The 24,858-nt window shown below is 36.6% G+C and overlaps 2 protein-coding genes across 7 annotated transcripts in view; both read left to right on the top strand.

The window, feature by feature from the left end:
• Positions 1-652: 652 nt before the first annotated feature.
• Positions 653-12,350, top strand: eif4e3 (eukaryotic translation initiation factor 4E family member 3). 2 transcript variants are annotated; one of them, XR_001606701.1, is made up of 8 exons: positions 653-998; positions 2,165-2,237; positions 2,879-2,973; positions 3,534-3,594; positions 3,767-3,833; positions 3,937-4,092; positions 4,312-5,692; positions 12,340-12,350. XR_001606701.1 is itself a non-coding variant. In XM_016253894.1 (7 exons), the coding sequence occupies exons 1-7, from the start codon at positions 757-759 to the stop codon at positions 4,356-4,358; spliced, it is 741 nt and encodes a 246-aa protein (XP_016109380.1). In that variant the 5' UTR covers positions 653-756; the 3' UTR covers positions 4,359-6,183. The 2 variants fall into 2 exon arrangements, 1 of the variants encoding a protein (XP_016109380.1); XM_016253894.1 differs by lacking the exon at positions 12,340-12,350 and having other exon boundaries at positions 4,312-6,183.
• The window catches only part of LOC107568046 (forkhead box protein P1-B-like), a 48,289-nt gene continuing 29,964 nt past the window's right edge, over positions 6,534-24,858 (top strand). For 4 of the 5 annotated variants that reach the window (XM_016253891.1, XM_016253890.1, XM_016253889.1 and 1 more), the window contains exon 1: positions 6,534-6,898. The gene's annotated coding sequence lies outside the window, so the exon portion shown is untranslated. The remainder of the gene's footprint in view (positions 6,899-24,858) is intronic. The other variant, XM_016253892.1, reaches the window with a different exon arrangement.

Below are 24,858 nucleotides of genomic sequence, written 5' to 3'. Positions count from 1 at the left end.
TCAGTGGCAAATCCTTTAAAAATATAAAAAACGTACTTACAGGCTGTGAGTCAGAAGTGCCAGACTGTCCTTGCAAAGTTGGAATTGCCCCACTTTATAGAAACAGCCTCATTAGGCTACTGGTTCAGGAAACAGTTCTCCATAAAATGTGCTGCACACATCTGAATATTTGGGTTGAACTGTTCTGAAACAGTGTTGTGAATACAACTTAACCACTGATTTCTAGTCGTGTCCTCTTTTGGAAGACCAAACAAAGTAGTTTCGCTTTCACAACGAAACACACAGCAACTCCACAACATGGCGGCGGCGGCAACAGCGAGAATAAAAGTTACACCTTCTTTTTTGCATGAACATTTGGGCGGCGTTATGCAAATCTTCCCACATAGTGATGTAGATATGTGGAGGCGTGTTAGAACGAGCCGTTTTAGGTAGGCGTGGTTGACTCTTAACTTTTATAAAGAATATCTCTTTGGATTTGAGAATTTAGTCTTTGCAACTTTACAGATCTTCTTTATGCACCAAGAGCTTGTAACACTCCAAAGAGAAAGGAGAAATTGAAATAGCATCATATGACCCCTTTAAACCCTGTCTGGAAGCTTTTATTTTGAAGTGCGCCTGAGACAGAGGCGCTGCGTCTGACGTCACCTCCCCAGTGTTGTTGTTGTTGTTGTTGTTGTTGTTGTTGTGTCGGTGACGCGGCAAGTCCAGCCGGCCGAACGGCAAATGAGTCAGCATCAATAATCTGCCTATCTGTGGATGTGGAGATTAATACAGATCTCCCAGCAAAACCCTCACACATCGATTAGCTGTAATAAAGCAAAAATGGCGGTTCCTGCTGCCCCAAACCTGCAGCTGAATACAGCGAGACAAAGCAGCCCTGTGAACTCAACAGAAAACGACATCCACATCGACGAGAGAGAGCTGGAAAACATCACCAACCACATCGAGGACGGCACCTCGCTGCCGCTGCACTCCCCGTGGACCTTCTGGCTGGATCGGTAGGCTGATGCTGGCATAATACTGTTATCATGGATTCGAGATTTTATATTCACAACGCTTGTGAACAAAGGCCCAAGATTGGTATTTCTCATTTTTTATTGCTAACTTTACTATTTTCAGTTTCTAGACGAACACATGTAACACTAATAGATGGTTCAGGTGCCTGTATTTAGTGTTTGTAAGCTTTATGACTGTCATAACGCACAGCTGATATATTAACTTAGTAAGTAGGTCGAGTCACCTGTAGGTCATGGTTGTTATTTAATATCAGATGTCATGTTCTTTCTGAAGCTCTGTGTAATAGAGCATAATATGCTAAGGGTGTACCTCAAGGCTTTGTCGTGAGCCCATTTAAGTTTTGTTTGAGTTTTAAAATGTAGGACACCGTTAGTGCAAAATAACTTTTGAGATGGTGAACTGACCACATCTAAGTTGATTGATCATTTCATATATATATATAATACAGGTATATAAAATTCTCTCCAGTTATTTTGGTAATGATTTTCAAAGGGTTGAAGTCCTGTTTACTGTCCAACTGACGTTTGGTTGCCATAATGATTGTGAAATGCTTTTTTCCTGTATCTCATGGCATGGTCTCAAGCTCTGAATTGCACTTGACATAAGACAGGAGAAGATAACAATAACACCTCTTTGAATGTATGATTTATGACACAGATATGGTTGATATACCAAGCTTAGTGTAGCAAAATGGCTTGTTTAAAGGTATAGTTCACCAAAAAATTAAAATTTTCTTTATTTACAAAAGTCTTTATTTACTCACCCACGTCATTGCACAATTTGATGATATTCATTTGTCCGTGGAACACAAGAGGTACATTTCTGAAGAATGTCCTGACCGTTCTTTAGCACATAATATGAGGCAGACAAGTTCCAAAATGACAAAAAGCACAGCACTTTAAGCAACCATCTGTCATTTTGAAGCTTTACAGCAACAGTTCTCATTCACTTTCATTATCTAGGCCACTCTTTTGATTATATTACTCAGAAATTCACCCTTGTTCCACAGAAGACAGAAAGTCATACAGGTTTGGAATGATATGAGGGCGAGTAAACGATGACAAGAGTTTTTATTTATAGTGAATTATTATTATTAAAGCTATCAGTGTACATTTTATAATACTTTTTCATTCTTTATACATTCCAGGTCATTACCAGGTACAACGGCAGCAGAGTGTGAGTCAAATCTGAAAAAGATATACACCGTCCACACTGTACAGGTATGTGTTGGTCTATTATTATTTTAGTATTTGTATAATTGTAATTTTATAATTATAGGTAAGTTTTACAAAAATTGCTGAAAAAGAGGTACTCTACCAACAGAAGAGGAGGTGCAACCAAAAATCAAAAAGTCATGGCAATTAGAAAAGGCGCAACACTCACTCTTGAAGAAATCCAACTTTATTGGTAAACGTCACATGTATTTTAACCAATAAAGTTGGATTTCTTCAAGAGTGAGTGTTGCATCTTTTCTAATTGACATAATTATAATTTTTGCCTGATCCGCCTGAAAAAATAGTTCTTTTGATACTATTGAAGGTGTGGTGAAATTTCTGTTTTTGTGGAATTTTTATTGTGACATGAAAATTTGACAAGTCCAAATTTGACAGATGCTAAAAAAAAAAAAAAAAATTTATGTTAGGACTGAGAATCAATATTTTGCTTGATCATTTTCTACACTCATTATAGCTTCTATTTATATTTGTATATGCCTTAAATGAAATTAGGCACCAAAACATTATAACGGACAGTAATAGTCTTTAATAGTTTTGTAAACTAGCAGAAAAAAGTTTACTGTTGGTAATTGAAAAAAATATTGTCGCTGATATATTGTGCATCACCTCTTTTTCATAACATAAAGAGTTTCTGGAGTGTGTACAACAACATCCCTCCTGTGTCCTGCCTCCCTCTGAGGTGTAGCTACCACTTAATGCGAGGAGAAAGAAGACCACTATGGTTAGTCTTTCATCATATTCAGCCAATTATCGATATACTCCGCTATTCGGGTCAGTAGGAATTTTGTTAAAAATAATACTTGTTATCAAGGCATTAAATTGATCAGAAGTGGCAGCTAAGACATTTATAATGCTATTAAACTTTCCCATTTCAAATAAATGCTCTTCTTTTAGACTTTCTATACATCAAAAAATTCTGTTTATAAACTGAAAGTGTTAATAAAAATTGTATCTTGAGCAGCAGATCAACATATTAGAATGGGTTCTTTCTGAAGAATCATGCAAAACTGGAGTAATGATGCTTTGACATCACAGGAGTAAACTACATTTTCAAATATAATCAGAGAGAAATACTATTAAATTGTAATAATATTTCAGAATATGTTTCTGATCAAATAAATGCAGCCTTGGTGAGCATAAGAGACTTCTTTCAAAAACTAAATCTTACAGACCCCAAACTTTTTAACTGGAATGCATATCTGTCCTTAGCTTGGGAAGTGCCTTTGGGACAATTCACGTAAACCATTTTGTTTGCTTATATTTGTTTCTATGTCTACACAGGGAAGAGGAAAGCAATGCCAAGGGAGGTGTTTGGAAAATGAAAGTGCCAAAGGAGAGCACAGTAAGTCTGCTAGTTTATTAATGGTGTCAGTTCAGGCCTAAAGCACTTTGACTTGTAGAATGCATTATGTAAATACATAAAATTCATATGCAAATTCAGTATTTTCCTATACGTTCTGGTTTGTTTAATCGCTGCCAAAGTATAATTTGTCCGTATCCTTTTTTTCTAACAGTTAGCTGTGTGGAAAGAGCTGCTATTGGCTACAATTGGTGAACAGTTCACAGATTACTGTGCATCAGGTGAGTGTACTGTAGAAATATGTATTATTAAATGATTTACATAATTTGTTTATTTTATTAATAGCATTTCAATTTAATAATTCAATATCTGTTTGTCTTTTAGAGGATGAGGTGGTAGGAGTAAGTGTCAGTGTGAGAGAACGAGAAGATGTGGTTCAGGTCTGGAACGGAAACGCCTCTTTTGCCAATGAGGCAAACGTTTTAGGAAGAATCTACGAACTTCTTCCGCAGATATCTTTTAAAGCAGTATTTTATAAACGTAAGTATGTTTGCATTCTTCTCAGTATGTCGCACTGTCCATGCCGAGAGTTCATTTTTTTTATTGTTGTAACAACCGTTGCATGACTTGATACAATGTTACAGATTTTTCATTCAAATTAATTGTATTTATAGATTTGGTTAAGTTTACTAACACAGTTTAAGTGCAAGAATATTGTAAAATTGTTAGTGATTCATTCAAAACGTTTTTTTTTTTCAGCACACGAGGAGCACCATGCATTTGAAGGTGGTCGCTCAAGACATTAGCAAGCTTTGCACATTCACCACAGTTTTTCCTGTTTTTGGACTGATCCTAGAAAATGGACTGAAAACTGAAAAAATCATCCCTCCTGTGCGAACAGAACTCGGGTTTTGCAGTGGTTTCAGATCACGTAGGGAATGTTACAGCCCTGTTTTTAAGTTGTAAGCGTTGCAGATGATCCCTCCACGCCTTTCGTGAGGAGTTTTCTCATAACAGATATTTAGGCAATATCAATAAAGATCACATAGCCAGTAGCATATGTAATATAAATCATCACAAGAGAACAATGTTGCCAATTGTTATTGTCCCCCCCCCCCCCATTTCTAAGTTTTTAGATCTAATGTGCAGTCCAGTAACAGTTGCTGCTTGTTAAAGTATATACTCGTTGTGTTAGACATTTCATTTACAGAGTTAGAGCGTTCATTAGGATCAAACTTTTTAGGGCTGTTTTTCTTAGACACACATTAGGCATAACCTTAGACTAAAAAAAAAAAGTCTAAGGCTAAACTTAATCTGCTTCTGGGAACTGTCTTTTATGCAAAAGTATTGCACATTTCTCTTTGGAAAATAAACTGTCTGGCTTTGAGGTTATTAATGATTTCAGAGCAAATGTAAGTGGGTGTAACAACCTTGGTTATAACCGTAAGTATACAGCAAAATGCATATGCAATTCCTCGTTTTCACCCTAAACTTGACATTTAAGTAAATTAAAGTAATCCTGTAGTAGTCACAATGAGGGTAAATTCTTGCATCTTGCAAACAGCTTTTCTTTTATGGTTTAGAAAACTGTATCCAGACTTCCTCTTGTAGTATTTTATGTATATGAAAGCTGTTTTAGAATGGCGTCAAAGCACTGTTGAACTTCTCTTTTCTTTTTTGCTTTCTGCCTCGTGGTTGATCTCCTGTATTTTGTTCTATGTGTTGCTGTAGCCGCTTAGTGTCTCGTCTTTGTCAAAATAGTCCAAATGCTTCATATTTTCATTGTCTGAAATCATCAAGTCTTTTTTTTTTTTTTTACTTATGCATTTGCTTAACTGCCTTTTTATTCACTGTGATCACACTGTGTCTTGTTTCAGAGTGCTAATTGTAGTTTGTTTTATTGTGTTTGGATGGATGGCTGTGTTGGAAAACTTGCGAGTCGAGGGGAGCTAGTGTAGATGTTGTCAGATTATGAAACTGAAAACGACCTGTGTAATCATCAGAGCATATATTTTTTTAGTTTTACAGTACCAAAGAGATTTCCTTTCTGTGCCCCTATGTTATAATTCATCATCGTCTGAGATCTGCACATGTCTGCGTCCTTCTGAACTTGCACAGAGGGAGTTAAAATCGTAGGTTTGTCTTTGCTGATGTCTTTTCAGTAGCTCACTTTATGTTGTGTGGCGATTTTTATTTAGGTGTGTCAAGTCGGAAACTTCAAGCCCAAAAAGACCTGCATCATGATCCAGGTACCTTAATGCACTAAAAAGCACAATTATGATTTTGTCCTTCCTATGGGCAGGGATGTGCAAAATAACCTGTACATGCAGCTGAGCTTTCATATTTCAGCCTTTTCCTACCTATCACTAATCTCTCAATGAGATGCCAGTACTAACGTGGATTTTTGGGCTTGTTTTCTTGACATTTGTGTCGGTTTTCCTGGCTCCCAATCAGGATCTGAAACCTCAAACTGATTGTCAATCTTCTGGAATGGTGCCTTGTGTTCTCCCAGGGTTTCACTCGTAGAATGTTCTGTTTAACTCTATGTATTTAATCAGTTGTGTTATTATTTTTCTTTTCTTTTGCTTATAGGTTTTGAACTATTGAATAAATACAAAGCAGAATTCGAAATATGACTATTGCAGTTATTTCAACAAAAATGTAGTGTCTTTCATTTCAAATGCATGCATTTATGAAGAAGGAAATACTAACGTAGTCTGCAGCGGTGCTGTTTGCTGTAACCACTAGGTGGCGCTGCACACCCTTTAAACGCAATTGTTAATGTCTTCACATGTCTGCGTCTCCAATACCTTTATATAATTCACATTTCACCAGATTAGCGCCACATATCTTTCCCGCCAGCTCGTGTTTGATATGTAATTGATTAATGCCTCATGAAATGAATCCTATATATAGTGCGCAACAGTATTTATTCCTCGCGTCTTGCGCGCGACGCACTCCAGCCCTCAGCAGGTGGACGTGACGTCACGCCCCAACAGCTGCTCTGCTCTCCAACTCACCTCAAAAACTCGGTTTTAACACGACTCACACACCCCAACTTTATCCAGTTAATCTCGTTCATCGTGTGTAATTCGCCGCTCGCTGTAAACGGTCAACGGTACCTGCAAAATCCAGTCGCGTGGTCCGTGAAGTAGTCCCCGGGATGCGCACTGCGGAAGGACACACTTGTTTACATTGTGCTGCAGGCGGCAGTGCGGCTGCCAGCGCTCGGCTGCGCGAGCTTCACGGGACACCGACACACTGCGCTTTCCAGCTCGCAAAAGTTCGTTCCAGGGTCGCCGTTAAAGTTTTAATTTCTGTCCGTTGAGAAACCACTTCATTCCCGGTGAGTTTATTCTTTTTTTTTTTTTTTTTTATCAAGTTTCCTTTTCTGTGTTTATTCGTAATTTACATGCGAGGCTGATTTGCTAGTTATTAGCCTTATCAGAACTAACGGCAGCGCTGAGGAGGAAGCAGCTCCCTCAAAGCGCTCCACACTTTTATCGCCATTTATTTAGTATTTTATAACAAGGAATTTACCTTGAACAAAGTCGGTGGTTATCATTACACTTGGCAATCGTCGTAGCATCCCATTGAAACCCTTCATGTGAGTGTTAGCTGGCTAACATGTGCCTTTGGTTCAGTTCATGTGGAGAACAAAAACAGCCTGAGTAACTTAGTAAGTTAACTTTAGTTCAAGACACTGCATGAAGTCTGTCGTAAATCACGTCTAACCTCCAAATCTCCAGGTTTTTATTTATTTATTATTAAACCGTTAAGATTACAAAACAAATCTTAGCACAGCATATACAAATAGATACACATACTGTGCATATATACATACATTACTGGACCATTGGGCATGCAAAATATACATGAGACATGCAGTACTGTGCAAAAGTCTTTGGCCATTAGTATTTTCACCAAAAAGAAAAATAGTTTTAAGTCAGTTCTTTTTATCTTTTGCTGTAGTGTGTCTGTAGGAAATATCAGTTTGCATTTCCAAACATTTCTTTTGGCATTAATTGTAATAATGCAGTGAGATGTGTTTGCACAAGGAGTCTGACAGCAGCCAGCGCTCCACACAGAGATCTGGTCTCACCATCATCCAGTCCGTCTGAGATTACATGAAGAAACTGACTAAATCCAGAAGAACTGTGGCAACGTCTACAAGACACTTCAAGAAACCAAGCTACAGTACTGTGAAAAGTTTCAGGCACTTGTGTAAAAATGCTGTAAAGTGAGGATGCTTTCAAAAATAGTGTCATAAACAGATTTTGTTGATCAATTAACGTTTATTAACTAAATCAAGTCAACATTTGGTGTGACCACCCTTTGCGTTTAAAACAGCTTTTGTACAAGGTACACTCGCACATAGTTTTTCAGGTAGCTTTGCAGGTAGGACACTTGAAGCGTCTTGAGACGTTGCCACAGTTCTTCTGGATTTAGTCAGTTTCTTCATGTAATCTCAGACGGACTGGATGATGGTGAGACCAGATCTCTGTGTGGAGCGCTGGCTGCTCTCAGACTCCTTGTGCAAACACATCTTCACTGCATTATTACAATTAATGCCAAAAGAAATGTAAACTGATATTTCTTACTACACACTACAGCAAATGATAGAAATAACTGACTTAAAACCATTTTTTTGTTGGGGAAAATACTAGAGGTCTAAGACTTTTGCACAGTAGTGTAAATATTTTTTTTTCTGAAATTAAGTAAACAATTCTTCAGTTACCCAATTATTATGCATTTAGGCTAAAAATAAAAAAAATGTAGTAATTTGTTCATTTAAATCAGTTATTTTCTTTTTGAACATAAAATCTGTACCCATTCTAAATCTTGACTTAATGCATTCTTAAATCTTTTTTTTTTTTGCTCCACACTGTAATTATGCAGCCTATATTACAATGTTTGTCAGTGGGCATTAGTCAAATCTCATTCAATTGAGTGTTAATCCTAACTGGGTGGTTTGATTTTGGTCAGCAGGTTTAAACAGGGACTCGCATGCTTCCTCTCATAGGGGAGTGTTACTTTGTGTCTCACAGCCTAGTAAAGTGCCTACCTAGACTGTATTTTTAGCCACCTATAATGCACAAAAGTGCTGCCTAGGTTGGCAGATCACTAGATTTTTACAGCCAGTATTTTTTTGTCTGCTTGGTTTGCTGAGTTTCATTAAGTAATTCCTATATGTACTAAAGAGTTAAAAAAAATTCTCCTTGAGTTTCATTGTTTGATTTTGAATTTGTTGAAACTACAACAAACCGAAAAGCTACGCCCCTTGACAGGTTTCATTTCTCCTTTTTGCCTCTGAGCGTTTACAATTCAGTTAATCATTTGTTGGAGCTCTTTGCAGGCATCCTATTCTGTCTTTGTTTTTTACTTTAGTTGTCTGTTCTTAAACCAGGTGTTACCTGCCCTAAGGATCTGGTTCGCTCACTTTACGGTCCATTGTGAAGATCTGTCCATTCAGCACAACTTCTGTAGCGCATTCAAGAGGATTTCATTTGTCAGTACAGAGGGTTCCAATTGTTTTTTTTTTTAAATGCCAAACCCATTACACCTAAAATATTTACCTGAAGTACCTGCGATTTTAAGTTTCAATAATTTAACACATTTGCATATCCACACTTCTCTAATGTCAGTTAATGGTCACATGACATACAAGTAAACAGATTTGTTGGAGCTCTTTGCAGGCATCCTATTCTGTCTTTGTTTTTTACTTTAGTTGTCTGTTCTTAAACCAGGTGTTACCTGCCCTAAGGATCTGGTTCGCTCACTTTACGGTCCATTGTGAAGATCTGTCCATTCAGCACAACTTCTGTAGCGCATTCAAGAGGATTTCATTTGTTAGTACAGAGGGTTCCAATTGTTTTTTTTTTTTTAAATGCCAAACCCATTACACCTAAAATATTTACCTGAAGTACCTGCGATTTTAAGTTTCAATAATTTAACACATTTGCATATCCACACTTCTCTAATGTCAGTTAATGGTCACATGACATACAAGTAAACAGATTAAATATATATATATATATTTGTAAGTTATACATGTTATCTGTATATATGAAAAAAATAACTTTAATATTGAACTTGAATGTATGAATAAAATATAAATGGATTTTTATTACAGCTACAAAAATTGTTCAGTCAAGATTATCGGTCACAATCTCTATGATTCTTTTGAAAAGTAGATTGTGGATGTCTTCAAGATCGATCATGATACAAATTTGTCAGGTCGCACACCCTTGCTTGAATGTCATTCTTTTTAAGAACAAGCTAACACCACAAGTTACAATACAAATATTTGTCAAGATGTTCAAGCTCTTAAGCTTTTATTTTGGTTTAATATTGGTGAAGTGCTTTAAACCTCTGTCCACAAAAACGTTGTCAGTTTTGCAGTTTTCCAGCTCTGAAAACACGGTATTGTGCTAACCTAGTTTATGATACATTTTTGTCATAGATTATAAATATACATAGGCCTATATTTTTTTTATTTTTCTTTATAATAAAGTAGTCTGTATCTAGTAGATTGTGAAAGAATGATTATCAGTTCCACACACAGAGATATATAAATTCTACATTTATTTAAATGGGGAAAAAAACTTCACTGGTATCGGTATCTGCCAATACCGAACCCTAGGTATCGGAATCGGTATCGGAGGCGAAAAAGGCGGATCGGAGCATCTCTGATTGTGATATGAGCTGCACACGTATAAATGAACACTCTTCACTCAGAAACCTTCACTTCAAATAAATATAAGATATAGCTGTTTCAGCTTTATTAATTGTTCAATCCCATTTGTTATTTTTAATGTTACATTCGATTGAAATAATATTAGCATTCAACTCATGAACCCCTGTTTGGGAAACCCTGTGTTAGTATATTCTTCTTTCAGATCTTTCTCCTCCAGGCATTTTTCTGTTCCCGGAGCTTCGTCATATTGCTAACAAACCTGTGACAGCCTGTGTTTCACAATTGTGTAATTGATAAAGAGTTATTGTACTTTAAATAGTGTTTATAAACTGCATGCTGTCTGTTTCTGTCTGTCACTCTTAGTATCTGACTGAATAATGCGACGATTGACAGATTTTGCCATGCTTGCGCAATAACAGCATTAAAGACTTGAGCAAAAGTGATTTCTTATTGCTTAATGACATAACTTCCCCCACCTCCTGCTACACAGTAAATAAGATAGTCAGGAACCTGTAATGTCAATGTCATAATCTGATTAATGATTAACAGTTTTCTTGACATGCCTAGATAAACACCTTTATGGCATATACTCAGACATCCTGCTGTGATGGCTGACTGCCTAATAAACAACAATCTATAGTACATAAATGGCTATATTGCACTTGTGAGATGACTGATGTGATAGTTGAAAGGAGTGCCACGAGCATGAGAGAATGTAGGAGTACGTGTAATGCGGTTTGTTCTTTCCGAGGAAGCGGCACGCGTGGATATGTAGATAAATGTGACAGATATTTCCTTTTTAGGTGGGAAAAATAGACCCATGCATCCAGACACCATGCTATAGCCTACTACAAAGTGCCATTAGCCCCTTCTTTCTGCCAGCTGCTCCCATCAGCCTCGTCTGGCTGTCAGACCCTGGTTGAATGAACTCAAGATTCTGATTTTTAGCTCTCTGCACATTCAATAATCATTTTAGACGGGTTCAGGAGTATTGAAGTGCCTTGTGAATGAAGTGAGACTGTACACAGTTTTCATAAACCACAACTCTCATGAGTGTTTGAATTTAGCCTTTAAAAATAAGTCTGTACAGGTTACAGGTAAATGATTGATTGCTTCGTAAACTTCATGGAATACGGATGTAATGTAATGACACTTGAGTCAGCATGTATGTCTGTTTCTTACTTGCTTGTCTTAAAGAGAAAGTTATCCCAAAACTAAATTGTCATCACTTACTCACCCTCATGTTGTTCCAAACCAGTATGGCTGTTTTTTTTTGTTTTTGTTTTTTAACTGTGGAACATTGAAGAAGATATTTTGAAAAAAAAAAGTTTGTTCATACAACGGAAGTCAAGAATTTTTTTTTTAAATCACTTTTTTGGGATGCAAAGAAGAAAGTAAGTAATACAAGTTGTTAGGGCTGGGTAAAAAATATCGATATCTCGATATTAATCGATTCTCAAGTTTACGGAACAATATTGATTCTTAAATCCCAAGAATCGATAGGTCTAGCCACCATTATGTTTATATTTCAAACAAATTAATTGAAGTAGAAATATTTTTATGTAATTGTAACGTTATTATTTTAAAAACTTCATTAAGTGTAATTGTAACAAACCAGTCAATTTTAACCTTCAATATTATAGTAATGTAGTACCAACTGACTCTTTCAACTAAAAATGTGGCATGTACTGTACAACCCTCTACGCACACCTTGGCAATATAATCGCCATTGGCTAGTACATTTTTTTGTTTACTCGCCAGACTGATATACTATTTTACACACACACACACACGTTTACTTAGCTATCTAAATGTGGACATTACATAGACTTCTATTGTTTTTATATACAGATAGTTAAACACTTTTTAACCTAAACCTACCCCTAACCCTACCCCTCACAGAAAACTTTCTGCATTTTTACAATTTCAAAAGTAAAAAAAAAAACTTTGTTTACATTATTTTTATAACAGTTTTACAAATGAGGACCTCCACAAATTGAGGTTTTTGTCAGGCTTTGCTCACAAATTTGTCCCCAAAATATGTTTAAGTAGGTACACACACACACACACACATGATTCCCCCCAATCAGCTTATCTTTGTAAAATGGAACAACTTCTTAAATAACTGAATGTGCACTCTTAACTTCAGCCAATCAAGCATTATATTATGATATTATGATAATTAAGCACTATTTAATGATAGAACTAGTGATTAGAACTAAAACTTGGTAACCATGAATGAGTGCATATTTGTCATTTTAACTGAACTTAGGACTGGTGGTGGTGTTTAAGATATTGCTGGTCATAGGTAATAGTAATTATTATTAAAAGATACTACTACTACTATTATTATCTGCTGGGTTCATGAATATTAATCACGTTGTCAGCGTTCGCTTGAACTGATTTGCTGAAATCAAAACAGAAACGGTAATAGATAAACTCCAACCAACGAGAGCTGTTCGCGCATTAGCTCCGCCCACTGCAGAGAAAACGGCATATCTTCTGCTTGTTCTTAAAAGCTGAATAATTCTAAATGAACTGTTATTTTGACAGGAAAATACAACAAAGAATATGGTTTACATGTAGCACGTCGATTCAGAGTGGTATGCAAGACTCTCGTGCTCTCTCATTGCATGTGTGAGAAACACAGCGCTATCAGTAAAGCGACGGCGAGTCGTGCGCCTTTACACTAGTTTACGGTATGTCAAATGCACGTGCGCTGCGTGCTACATATTGTGCATCCATTGAGTACATGACATGATCCATTGAGCGCATCCAAATAGTACAAATCGCTTGACGGAGAGCGAAACTCTCAAGCGCTCAGTCAGCGTGTTTATCGAGTGAAAATCTGTGTTGAACACCTCTCACACATACTGGCGTGTAAAATGTAAGAATTTATTAGCCCATGGCTAATGTTAGACATTATTTAGTCGCCCAGAGTAAGATTTAGTCGCAAATGCGAGTGATTTACTCGTAATGTAGAGGGTTGACCATACCTAATATATATCCAAAATAATGTCGAATCAAATTGGTAATCGAATCGAATCGCAAGCTTGTGAATGAGAATCGAATCAAATCGTGAAATTTGTGTCAAAACCCAGCCCTACAAGTCGTGTTACGACATGAGGGAGAGTAAATGACAAAAAGTTCATTTTCGGGAGGACTATCCCATTAAGTTAGTGATTCACCTAAATTGTTTACTGAAACCAAAATGAAGGTTTTCATTTAACTAAAAAGTGAAACAAAACAAAGTTCGGTAATTGGGTACTTGAATTATTCGCTGTTTAGGGAGTTGTGTTCTCAGGTGATGCATTAAGCTGGTTGTAGTGAAGTTTAGGAACGAGTCACCTTTTTAATATTTCAAATTTTACATATTGCTACTCTATCATCATTTTTGGTCACAGTGAGGTGCGTCCACACAGCTGAGATGTTAGAAACTGTTGTAACTTATCCACATTGTGTGCATTAAATAGGCACAGACACAGTCAAAACACATCGTTGGAGAAGTCGTCACTATTTTAGCCAAAGATTCCGGCCACTCCAAACACTTCATAAGTCATGGAGTTCTCAACCTCTGGGGCATCCAACATCATTGAAAAGCTTGTGAGTATCATCTCCTAAAAATGGGTTGTTGCTGGCAGGACATTTAAGTGTAAGTTGAAAAGCATTGTTGGAACGTAGTGAAAGATTCTTTGGGAAATGTGGTGAAAGGTACAGACTGTTTACAAAGATCTGTGAAATAATGACTGAAGGACATTTGAGGAGAAATAATTTGTAAAGATTGTACCCTGTGAAGTTCATTACTTTCAACTGCGTACATTTCCTTTTTATTAGACTTTTGTTCAGAACATATAACAGTAAATATAACATTCCAGTCAGTATGATGGTATGGTGTCAGTCATGCCTCATCTGGTGGAAGAGTAAAAATATCATATTGTGAATAATTAGCGAATGTATTTATCTAGCCAAACATAATTTTTTTCCCTGGACTCTTTTTCCAACATCTTCCTGAAATAGGAGCATGCTTTCCTCCACATATTGCTCCCCTTTTTAAAATATTTATTTATCTAGTGATTCATTCCTAGACTGCACACAAAGTGTTTTTTAAAATCTGACTTGTGTTTCATGTTCAGTGTAAATTTCTGTAACAGAATAGCCTAAGGTTGATGAACTGGTTTTTATTTTTCATAGCTAAGGTGTAGGGATGCTCCGATCCGCCTTTTTCGCCTCCAATACCGATTCCGATACCTAGGGTTCGGTATTGGCAGATACCGATACAGATACCGATACCAGTGAAGTTTTTTCCCCCCATTTAAATAAATGTAGAATTTATATATCTCTGTGTGTGGAATTGATAATCATTCTTTCACAATCTACTAGATACAGACTACATTATTATAAAGAAAAATAAAAAAATCTAGGCCTATGTATATTTATAATCTATGACAAAAATGTATCATAAACTAGGTTAGGGGATAATTCGGCAGCAAAAGTTATTCTAGAAAAATCAGTGCACAATAATTTTAGAAATCCAAACATTTAGTGAAAAAACTATATTTTGTGGGGAACAAATAAAAGTGTTGCACTAAATATGGTAAAATGTTACACATTGCTATTTGTATTATTTTAAAATCCATTCATTAAAAACATTCAACTTGAAGCAACATGGCGTCACAGCCTGATCAAGCGCATCATTCTGCACACCGGATGCGCACACTGCAAGCGCATCGTGTTAAAAACGGCAAAGCACAAAGGGAAGAGAAATTGATGCGTAGTGTATTATATCTGTGCAACAGTTATTGAGCCTTTCTTTTAACAGTTTTAAATTTCAGTTACTGTGCACGTTAAAAACAATTTATAGTCTTTTCTACGCCCGTGTTTTGTTCTCACAGACACCCGGTAGCAAGTAACAAAACAACATTAAACTCCGGCAAGAAGATAAAGTCCTTTTTGCAAAATCATAGACATGTATTTACAAATCAAGTATAATGGGAACACAGAATGATCTCGGCGCGAGCTTTACCGAGCTGACTGCTGTAAACGAACGCGACCAGGGTTTAAAGGCTGAACGATGACTGACAGCCACAGCGGAGAAAAGAGTTTGTGTGAACTTTAATGTAAGGACTTAAATATTCACATGTAGCTCACATTAAGCTATCGTATGGCTTCAGAAGTAACACAGAATAATTTGCACAATCGGGGGGGGTCGGATTTGGATCGGCTCTCTCTGACCGATACCCGATCCGAGAAAAATGGCACTATCGGAGCCGATACCCGATATGAATATCGGATCGGCGCATCCCTACTAAGGTGAAAAACACACATATGTGCTATTATGGAGAATTAATAGGTAGACTGAGTCTGATGAATTTGTTTTCTTTATATCATTACTTGGTCTAGTGAATTGATTAATATACAATCAATACCTAGAAGTAAACAACATTAGTCAGCCGTGCCTGGGCATATTAATTGTCCAGTTGAATGTTCAATTGCATCCTCAGACCTAGTCATTATTACACAACAAACAACCTTTCTTTGTTGTTGTTCTTGCTAATTTTATTACTCTAATTCAGTTTAGGAGCTGCGTCTTGATGCTGCGTCATATTAAGCACCTTTAGAGTGTGCGTTTATGACTTTACTTTCCTCCCTCTTTGTGTTATGTATCAATATCTCCTCATTGAGACTTCAAAGGCATTCCTTCAGGTTGGTGTATGTTTTCCCTTCCTGACAGTTGAAGTCCTCAGAGGCTTCACCGCTCCCCTAAAATCCTCATGTTTGTGTTGCTTGTCGGCTAAAGTTTGTGTCTATGGGAAAATAAGGCATTAGGAATGCAGAGAAACGTTCATAAGATGAAGGCCTATCATCTGTGCAAATAGACCGATGCCAGTGTAAGTCAAATAAACATGCACAAACATTCTTTAGCAGTTACACTGTTGACGAGCTTTTGTTCCCTTTCATGTTTCTGACAATGTAAGAACGTTTAACCCAAACGAATATGCATTAGCGTTCTTTTAAACAGTCAAATAGGCCAATACTAGTTCAAATTGGCATTTTGTAGTTATTTCTAAAACATCTATTTAGAGCAAACATGCCTGTTGTCAGCTTATGACAGAATGACATGGTGTAACTCACAGATGTGTGCATGATTCATATGTAGGCGTGTTTCACTGGAAGATTAAGTTTTGATTGACATTTTGATAATTTAAGAATGGAAACATGCCTGGATGAACCATTCACAATAAGATCAATAACATGCATTTATGAAATAGGTAAATTTTCATATGCCTATTTGCAGTGATTAACAATGTAATTATCTTTAACACGTTATTATGTAGTGACAGTTTTATAAAAATGATTTAGTCACTAAAAATTAAGAATATAATCAGGGTTAAAGGCAGGGCTGTACAGTACGACATATGTGCTATGAAAAAACTGGTTCGTGTGATGAATACATTTTCCACTGTAGCACACGTGTGATACAGTTTTGCATGTTCATAACACAGCCGCTTAATAGTGTGAAGTGATTACGTTGTGCTTGTCTGTGTGTGTGAGATTGATTATACTTGGTTTAGGGGTGTGCAATATGACTATTTTTGATGGTGGACGATTAAAATGTCTCCATGATCTGCTTTTGAAGAAATATCGTAGTATCGTTCTACAGCGCACATTCTATCACCTGAAATGCTGGCGCCGCCGAATCAATATACTGTACAATGCAAGATACATTCCCATCAGTGTTAACTCAGCAGACAGCAGACACTTACGGGATACAGCACTTGTACACAGTCACAAAAGTACATTATTTGGATCTGCTTGCCAGTTAAACATTTAATTCACGTGCTGTTCTGACGTGCTTCTGAGCACATACACATGAAGCGCGTGCACACTTTCAAAAAGCGCCTCATTACTGGACTTAACTTTAAGACTTAACTCAACTTATAAGTTGTCTTTCGCGTCTGATTGATTTTTGCGTCTAATACTGTCAAAGGCACACAAGGTTTACATATAAACACAGTTATGTCTAAAATTAAAGTAAACAGTTGAGAGAGAAACGGATGCGTGCAGCTCTTAAAGCGACAGTACTAAACATGCTGCCGCTTGTTATTAAAGGGATAGTTCACCCAAAAATTAAATTTATTTACTCACTCACATGTTGTCCCAAACCTGTATTAATTAATTTCTTGTGCTGAACACAAAAGAAAATATTTTGAAGAATGTGGGTAACCAAACAGTTGCTGGTCCACATTGACTTTGATAGTAGGAAAAAAATACTATGGAAGTCACTGTGGACCAGCAACTGTTTGGCTGCCCACATTTTTAGTCTGACAGTAGAAATAAACTAATTCAGGTTTGAAAACAACTTGAGAGTGAGTAAATGGTGGTATAAAAATAAAACACTATTACAGAATTGACAGACAGATTTTTCATTTTTGGGTAAACTATCCCTTTAATATTAACGAATTAAAAAAAACTGAGAAAAATCACTCACTGCTCATGACTGATGAACTTTAATACAGTTGATTAAAATAAATAGGCTAATTGATGTATATAGTGTATATAGTGTTTTATTTTAATATATAATATTTAATGTTACTGCTAAATACTGTACCTGAAAAATAAAGCACTGTTTGTTTTATTTGCATATTATGTGTTTTTGTAATGTATATCTTTTGTTTTTATTTTCTAATAACAGATAAAATAATAACAAAGATTTTTATCTTGGCCCACTTTGGCATAAATGTCTGTCATTCTTTTTTATCTTATGTTGTGTTACCTTGAAAGACCTTTTTTTATTTTTTATTTTTAGATTGACTGTACTGTTCAGGCAACTTGCAAAATAGTAAAACCAAAATGACAAAGAATTGTGATAAAATCATGAATCGTGATATTCCTGAATAAAATGGTGATATGATATTTTTGCCATATTGCCTACCCCTAAATTGTGCTACTGTTTGGCCTGTGCTACAAAACTTTCAACCTCTGTAGCACCAGTGCTATGTGCAAACAAAAGTTAATGTACAGCCCTGGTTAAAGGGGTTGCAGACACTTTGAATCTTGCCTAGCGTAGCCTTGTTTTTGTTTACAATGCAGGATGCCTCTGGTGCTTATAATGTAATTAAACCTTTCAGCTAATTAGAATGTAGTGTTAATTTTGTTAACGAAGACTGACGAAAAATGTTTGTTGATGTGCTTTTTTCCCATGACGAAGATGAGATGGCAATAAGGTCAATAAACGATAACTAAGACTATATCAACATGCAAATGCATTGACGAAATAAGACGAGATTAAAATGTATTCAAAAAGATAAAAACTTTACCAAAAACCTCTTTTTATTTTCGTCAAAAAAAGGAGACAAAATATTATTACAGACTGCTCTACACGCCTCTACTACGCGAGCTTTCATGAGTGCGGTTGCCAGATATCAAGAGTTCTAATCCTAAGAACTAGTTAAAATGCTACATTTTCTGCCCGGTGTGTTTTGTTTATTTTAAGCAATCTGGCAACCATGCGCACGCGCTCGCTTCTCATTGCGGAAGCGCCGCCGCCGATGATCTGAATACACCGACAAACAAGCTGGAGCTTAGTGATCTAAATGAAAGTGTCATTCAGCCGGTCTGTGTTCTGTCATAAGATCTCAACTGTATTGTTTGCGATTGTGATCGCTGAATAAATGCACTTACTCAATCGCTGTTGTTTTAATAGAGAATTAGGCTATTGCAATTTTGGAATTAGTGGAATTACTAGGAATTTTTTTTTATTTTTCGTTTGTTTTAACTGTTGTCATAATGTAGACCGAGAGATTGCATAAGTCTTTGGTATTGATTAATATAATAAAAAGCCTATAATAAATTAGTACACTAGATGAGGTAAAATACACCATGTGTGTGTCCACATTCTATTGATTTGTGCTTACTGGAGAAAGTGCAATACCTGAAATGCAAAAGTACATTTCTCAAATGACAACAATCATTATGATTATAATTTTGAGAATTTTTTTTTTTTTATCATTTTAACCATTATACAGAATGACAAAAATGTTACTAAGATTTCATTGACTAAAACCTGACTAAAATGCTCATACATTTCATTGAATAAACAAAAACAGGTTTGTCTAAATATGATAACTAAAATGTACATTTGAGTAAGACTAAATTAAAAATGGCTGCCAAAATTAATACTGCTGTACGGTTAATTAATAATAAACTTATTGCTAAAATGTCAAGTTTTCATTGACTAAAACTAGACTAAAATGACAGAAGAAGATTTGGTAGCACTGGAGGGGTGGTGTGTGGGGGTATTAAAAATAAAGATAATTTAATCATAAAATTACTATTGTTTTGCAATAATAAATGCAGTTACTAATAATATTATACGTAATAAAACGCGTTTATTTCTTGGTACTACACATTTGACTGTAAAGCACTGAGCTTGAGTTGGGAAGCATACAACATTTACTGTTATTAACAACAGTAATGTGCAAAATCTAATTTTTATATGGAAAATTAATATATACTACTCTTTAGGGATGTTCATTTCGGTTATTTTTCCCAACCGACGCTCGTTAACCGATTGTTAACTGTTAACCGACAAGATTATTTTAAATTAGAATTTAATTAAATTAGAAAGGATAAGTGTCTGTGACCCGTTAAAAAATACTAACATTTGCTTTGCGGGGATTAATTTTACATGCGCAAAAAGCAGCAAACAACAGAACATGAGGATTCACATGGTCATATCATATCACGCACCTGCAGCGCTTCTGCCAGCCGAGAAAAACATAATAAAGCTAGGCTATCTATATATATATAGCAGTCTGAAACAGTGTTAGCAGCACTAAATAACAAGTACTCAAATCCCACAAGCTCTGTTCTGGTTCACATTCATGTCAGGAGAGGGGTTGCTTGTTTGTCTAGAGATTTTCTTCGCTGTTTACTCTAGCTGTGTTGCTTTTCGAGCCGTTCCCCCGCCCTTCTCAGTTGTTTACATAAGGCCCTCCCTGTGTATTATGGCACCTGCCAGATCTGCAGATCATACCACCTGGTTAATGTTAAATTGCTCCAGAAGGAAGATGTGTTTGTTAATAAACACCAAACCCAGGGCCCCAGTGTTTACTGTAGTCATGGTGGCAATCAGTTATTTAACAAATATCGGCCCCTGCTTCCTTGTGTGGGAGAGTGTTTAACTATACACAAACCAGAGAAAATGTGCAGCCAGACAAGGGAGAGCTATACAAAGCTCTTGGTGCTGAAAGAAATTTATTTTTATGAAGTTAAGATCTAAATTCTTATGTAACTCTTGAGTTTTCGGTTGACCAGTTCATCTTTAAACAAGTGTTTTTTTTTTCTTGCCATCGTGAGGATAGGATAAAAAGAGAACTGTAAATGTCAATGTTTTTTAACTGTACACATAGCCCACGCAGCTGCATTGTCTTAAATGGTTTATTTTAAGTTTCGTGGAAGGCAGGCAGACAGGTTATACCAATATTCATAAGAACCTGCCTCTTACAATTGTGTTTCCTGAAACAGACATGCTTTAACTTTTTGTTTTCTGTATTTCTGTATTGTATGTCAGTATTTACTAGAGATGCACCAATACTCAATTTCTCTGCCAAAAGCGATAGCCGAATATTCGGAATGATATCTGCCAATACCGATAGTTAGATTTTCTTAAGGAAAAGAATCTCTCCTTACCGATGCTGTTAACTACACAGGGAACCCAATCATTTGGCACATTACTATAATATTAAAAGTTAAAATTAACAACACAGCACTCAAATAAAAATGTAAATGTCTGTTTGCAACTTATCTCATTTGCGCATAGTCTTTATAAATGCCTGTCTTCATGCCAGATTTATTCAATCATACATATATAATTATAAGTAAAAAAAAAAAAGCTCCTCTTTAGTGTTTTTTATAGCTAACTAATGAACTGTGAATAGTAGATAACTTTGCTGAGGTAAATGTTTAGGGAATTTCGTGACAGAATGAACAGGATTTGACAGCTGAGACTTTGTTTCTTATCAGAAGTAAGAAAGCACAAAGCTCTTTGCGGTTATAGAACAGGAGGCGTGCTACTGCATTACTGGCCGATACATCGGTGCATCTCTAGTATTTGCTGAGAAAGCAGCTTTAGAATGCTGTATTGTCAATATTGTATATTATAACTAGGGTTGGGCCGATAGACTATATGCCATCGTCCATCGATGATGGCTGATAGACATTAGGGCTGTCAAATTTTTTTTTGAATATTCGTCGAATTAAAAAAAAAAAATCCACATTGCATTCGAATTTTAGGTCTGCGTCAGCCGTCAGGCAGCCTATCAGTGGCGCACGAAATGCGACGATGTAAGTGTCATTGCATTTTAATGCTTTTGTTAGCCTATCCAGTTGAACCCACTAGATGCGGCGCTGCTACGTTGTTCATTCTGTATATTGAGGAAAACGAGAGCATCAGTGTGGAGAAGATGTTGTTTACGTCAAAACTGAAACCAAGCCATTCACACAGAATGCATATTTATCAAATTTTCTAGAGGGACATCTATCAGCGTTGCACTTGCATCTGGCACAAGAGAGCGGCATGTTTAGAAAGCCATGTAAAATTAATGTTAGTTCATCTTTTAAAAAACATGTCTCAAGACTTTATGGCGGTTTTTCCCCATCCTACTGTATCTCATGTTTTTAAATGAAGAAAATAGCCTACTCTTTGTGATTGGTTTTCGGTCGTTTGTATTAAACTATACATACATGCATGGTGCTGTTTTTTTTCTAATTGTTTAAGCAACTTTGTTAATTATATATGGTTTATAAACATTATTTTAAACATTATGCATTTTTTTTTCAAAGATAGTTGTGTTATTTTATTACGCTTTGAAGAAACGTGCATAATATTTTGCACGATGCGCCCTTTTGTGGCCTCAGGTGAGAAGCCAAAAGCTTTTTTTCCCCTAACTGAAATTGCGCCCTGCAATATAATTTGAATTTTGATAATATTTAAGTAGAAAATTAGAATTTAGTTTTTCAGTCATTTTGACAGCCCTAATAGACATCACGATGTTCAGCCGGCATTGTGCAATTTTGTGCAGACTACACTTTTATTTGTTACCCTATCTCTCTTTCTTTCAGTAGTGGACATTTTAAATGTGATATTCTGGAAACGAGATCTAAATTTAGCGAGAACGGTCGGGTCAGGAAGAAAATTATTCTAAGTGGACAGCGGGTGAACAAAGAGTTAATAATATAGCGGGAGCGGAATAGAACCTTGCGGGAGCGGGCCTTAAAAATAGTCCCGCGCAGACCTCTACTGCATGAGACAAAAAAGTAATATAGCCAAAACAACCGCATAGCTCTTTAGTGTAGATGCATGTTGATTTTATCAGACGATGCCGTGATTATGAGAGTGACTCCTGGTTAACATGTATTAAAAGGGGTCGTGTTTAGTCACTATTTAGTGTGGTATTTTTTGACAATATTATTGTCAAATATTATTTGACAGTAAAATAAGGCATTCTAAGTCAATATACTGCAGTATTTCCTCTCTCAATCAGTAGAAAATATGGTTAACACCCGGTCATGCATGAAAAAAAAATACCGTCATGTACCGTGAAACCGGTATAATTTTGAAAAATACCGTGATATAAATTTTTGGTCATACCGCCCACCGCTAATTATACTACATATATATTTCGGCATCAGGGAGCCGCTATTATACCTGGCATTGAAACTGGCATCGTGCTTTTGAATGCACAATCGCTTTTAGTTTCACTTTCGAGATTCACGATCGCACGTACTCTGTTTATACTATGGAGCGGCAGTACTTACCACACATTTTACAAGATTATATGTTTGTCAGTGGGTACTGAGGATCTGCAAATAATTTGCCATCGTCCTCAGTCATCTCTCCTTACTCTGTTAATGTGGTAAGTGAAATTTTATGTACTTTAATGTAACAGGCAACTGTTACACCATGTCTACACCGGGCACGACAGTTGTCTTGTCGCGCTGCGCCGCATCAGCTAAAGTCTGACAAAGCGTCCATTGAAAATCATTGAAATTTGCCGCCGCGCCGCATCCAGTGTAGACAGCATCACTGATTATAATGAGTTCTATAGACTGATCTATATATAATAAATCTCTATTATAGATCAGTGGTTCTATATTATTTTGTCGCGCTGCTCGCGTCCGGTGTAGACACGGTGTTAGGTAGGGCTGGGTATCGAGTTCGATACTTTTTTGGCGCCGACCAAATTGCCTCGATACCATTGAGTATCGAAAAACGTTTCGTCATTCGGTACAAAATTTCGATACCTAAGGGGATCAATCTCATCAGCGTTAGTGAGCCAATAAGTAATCTCATCAGCGTTAGTGAGCCAATAAGCCTGCAGCACTAGCCGGTGTGTTCGACTAGAAGAGGTGCGACGCAGATCGATCAGTGTTTGACATCCGCGAAAGCGATTCGAAAGCGCATGGAGCAGTCTGCTCTCTTTAGCTCTCGTGGTACTGTAATACACTGATCGGTCTGCACTGCACAGTCGGTCCGCGTCAAGTCGAACATACCTTCTAGTTTACACCGGTTACACTCAGAGAGGCTGTAGTGTGAATGCGTCCCAGCCCCCTTAGATGTAAGGCTACATTTACACTGGTGCGTTTATGTTCTAAAATGAAAACGATCCTCGTCATACTGGCGTTTCCACTGCGTTTCAAGCCGGCTTTCCACTATCTCCGACAAACGACAAGCGACAGCCCGGTCATTCAGTCATTAATTTCCAATGGAGAGTAGCGCGGGAGCTGCGTGGAGTTCCGATCATATGCAGCTGTCCGTTCATATTAACGTTACACGACCAAAAGCGCGTGTTATGTGACCATTCATGCAAACTATAGCAGCATGCTACATAAGACAATAAATAAGATTTAAATTCCGCTTTTATTCAAAACTCAATTTAAACCACCATCGAGTGTTTGTAATAACTTCAGATTGCCATCTAATGTGTGTTTTGGCTATGTAATGTTGCTGAAATTAAATATGTTTAAGAGTCAGAGCAGCGATCATGGAAGAGAGAACACAGGCAGACAGTGCTGGAAGCTGCTAATGCTCATCAGTAAATCAGTGGAAAATAAATAGAAATCATGATTTTGCCTGAGCTATGCTTTTTAAAATGAACACGCACTAGTGTAAACGTAGCCTAATAGATGTGTAAACTGAAGACTATTTGAGCTTTATTAAAACTATTTGCACTGATTTATTGTGTTGGTTACATTTTGTTCCTTTGTGCAGTGGCTCAGGAGATGAGTCTTTGAGTTTGTATAAACATCAACAAGCTGAAAAATAAAACCAAAGGTTTTTTTTTAGATAATGTAATCTTATTAAAGGGGTCATATGATGCGATTTAAAATTTTCCTTTCTCTTTGGAATGTTACAAGCTCTTGGTGCATAAAGAAGATCTGTAAAGTTGCAAAGACTAAAGTCTCAAATCCAAAGAGATATTCTTTATAAAAGTTAAGAGTCAGCCACGCCTACCTAAAACGGCTCGTTCTAACACGCCCCCACATATCTACCTTACTATGTGGGAAGATTTGCATAACGCCGCCCAAATGTTCACGCAAAGAAAGAA

Source organism: Sinocyclocheilus grahami, unplaced genomic scaffold (genome assembly GCF_001515645.1).
Source record: "Sinocyclocheilus grahami isolate Dianchi unplaced genomic scaffold, SAMN03320097.WGS_v1.1 scaffold1209.1, whole genome shotgun sequence".
Classification (NCBI taxonomy): Eukaryota; Metazoa; Chordata; class Actinopteri; order Cypriniformes; family Cyprinidae; genus Sinocyclocheilus; species Sinocyclocheilus grahami.
The sequence above is the reverse complement of the archived record's forward strand: the minus strand, read 5'-3'. Positions and strand labels throughout refer to the sequence as shown.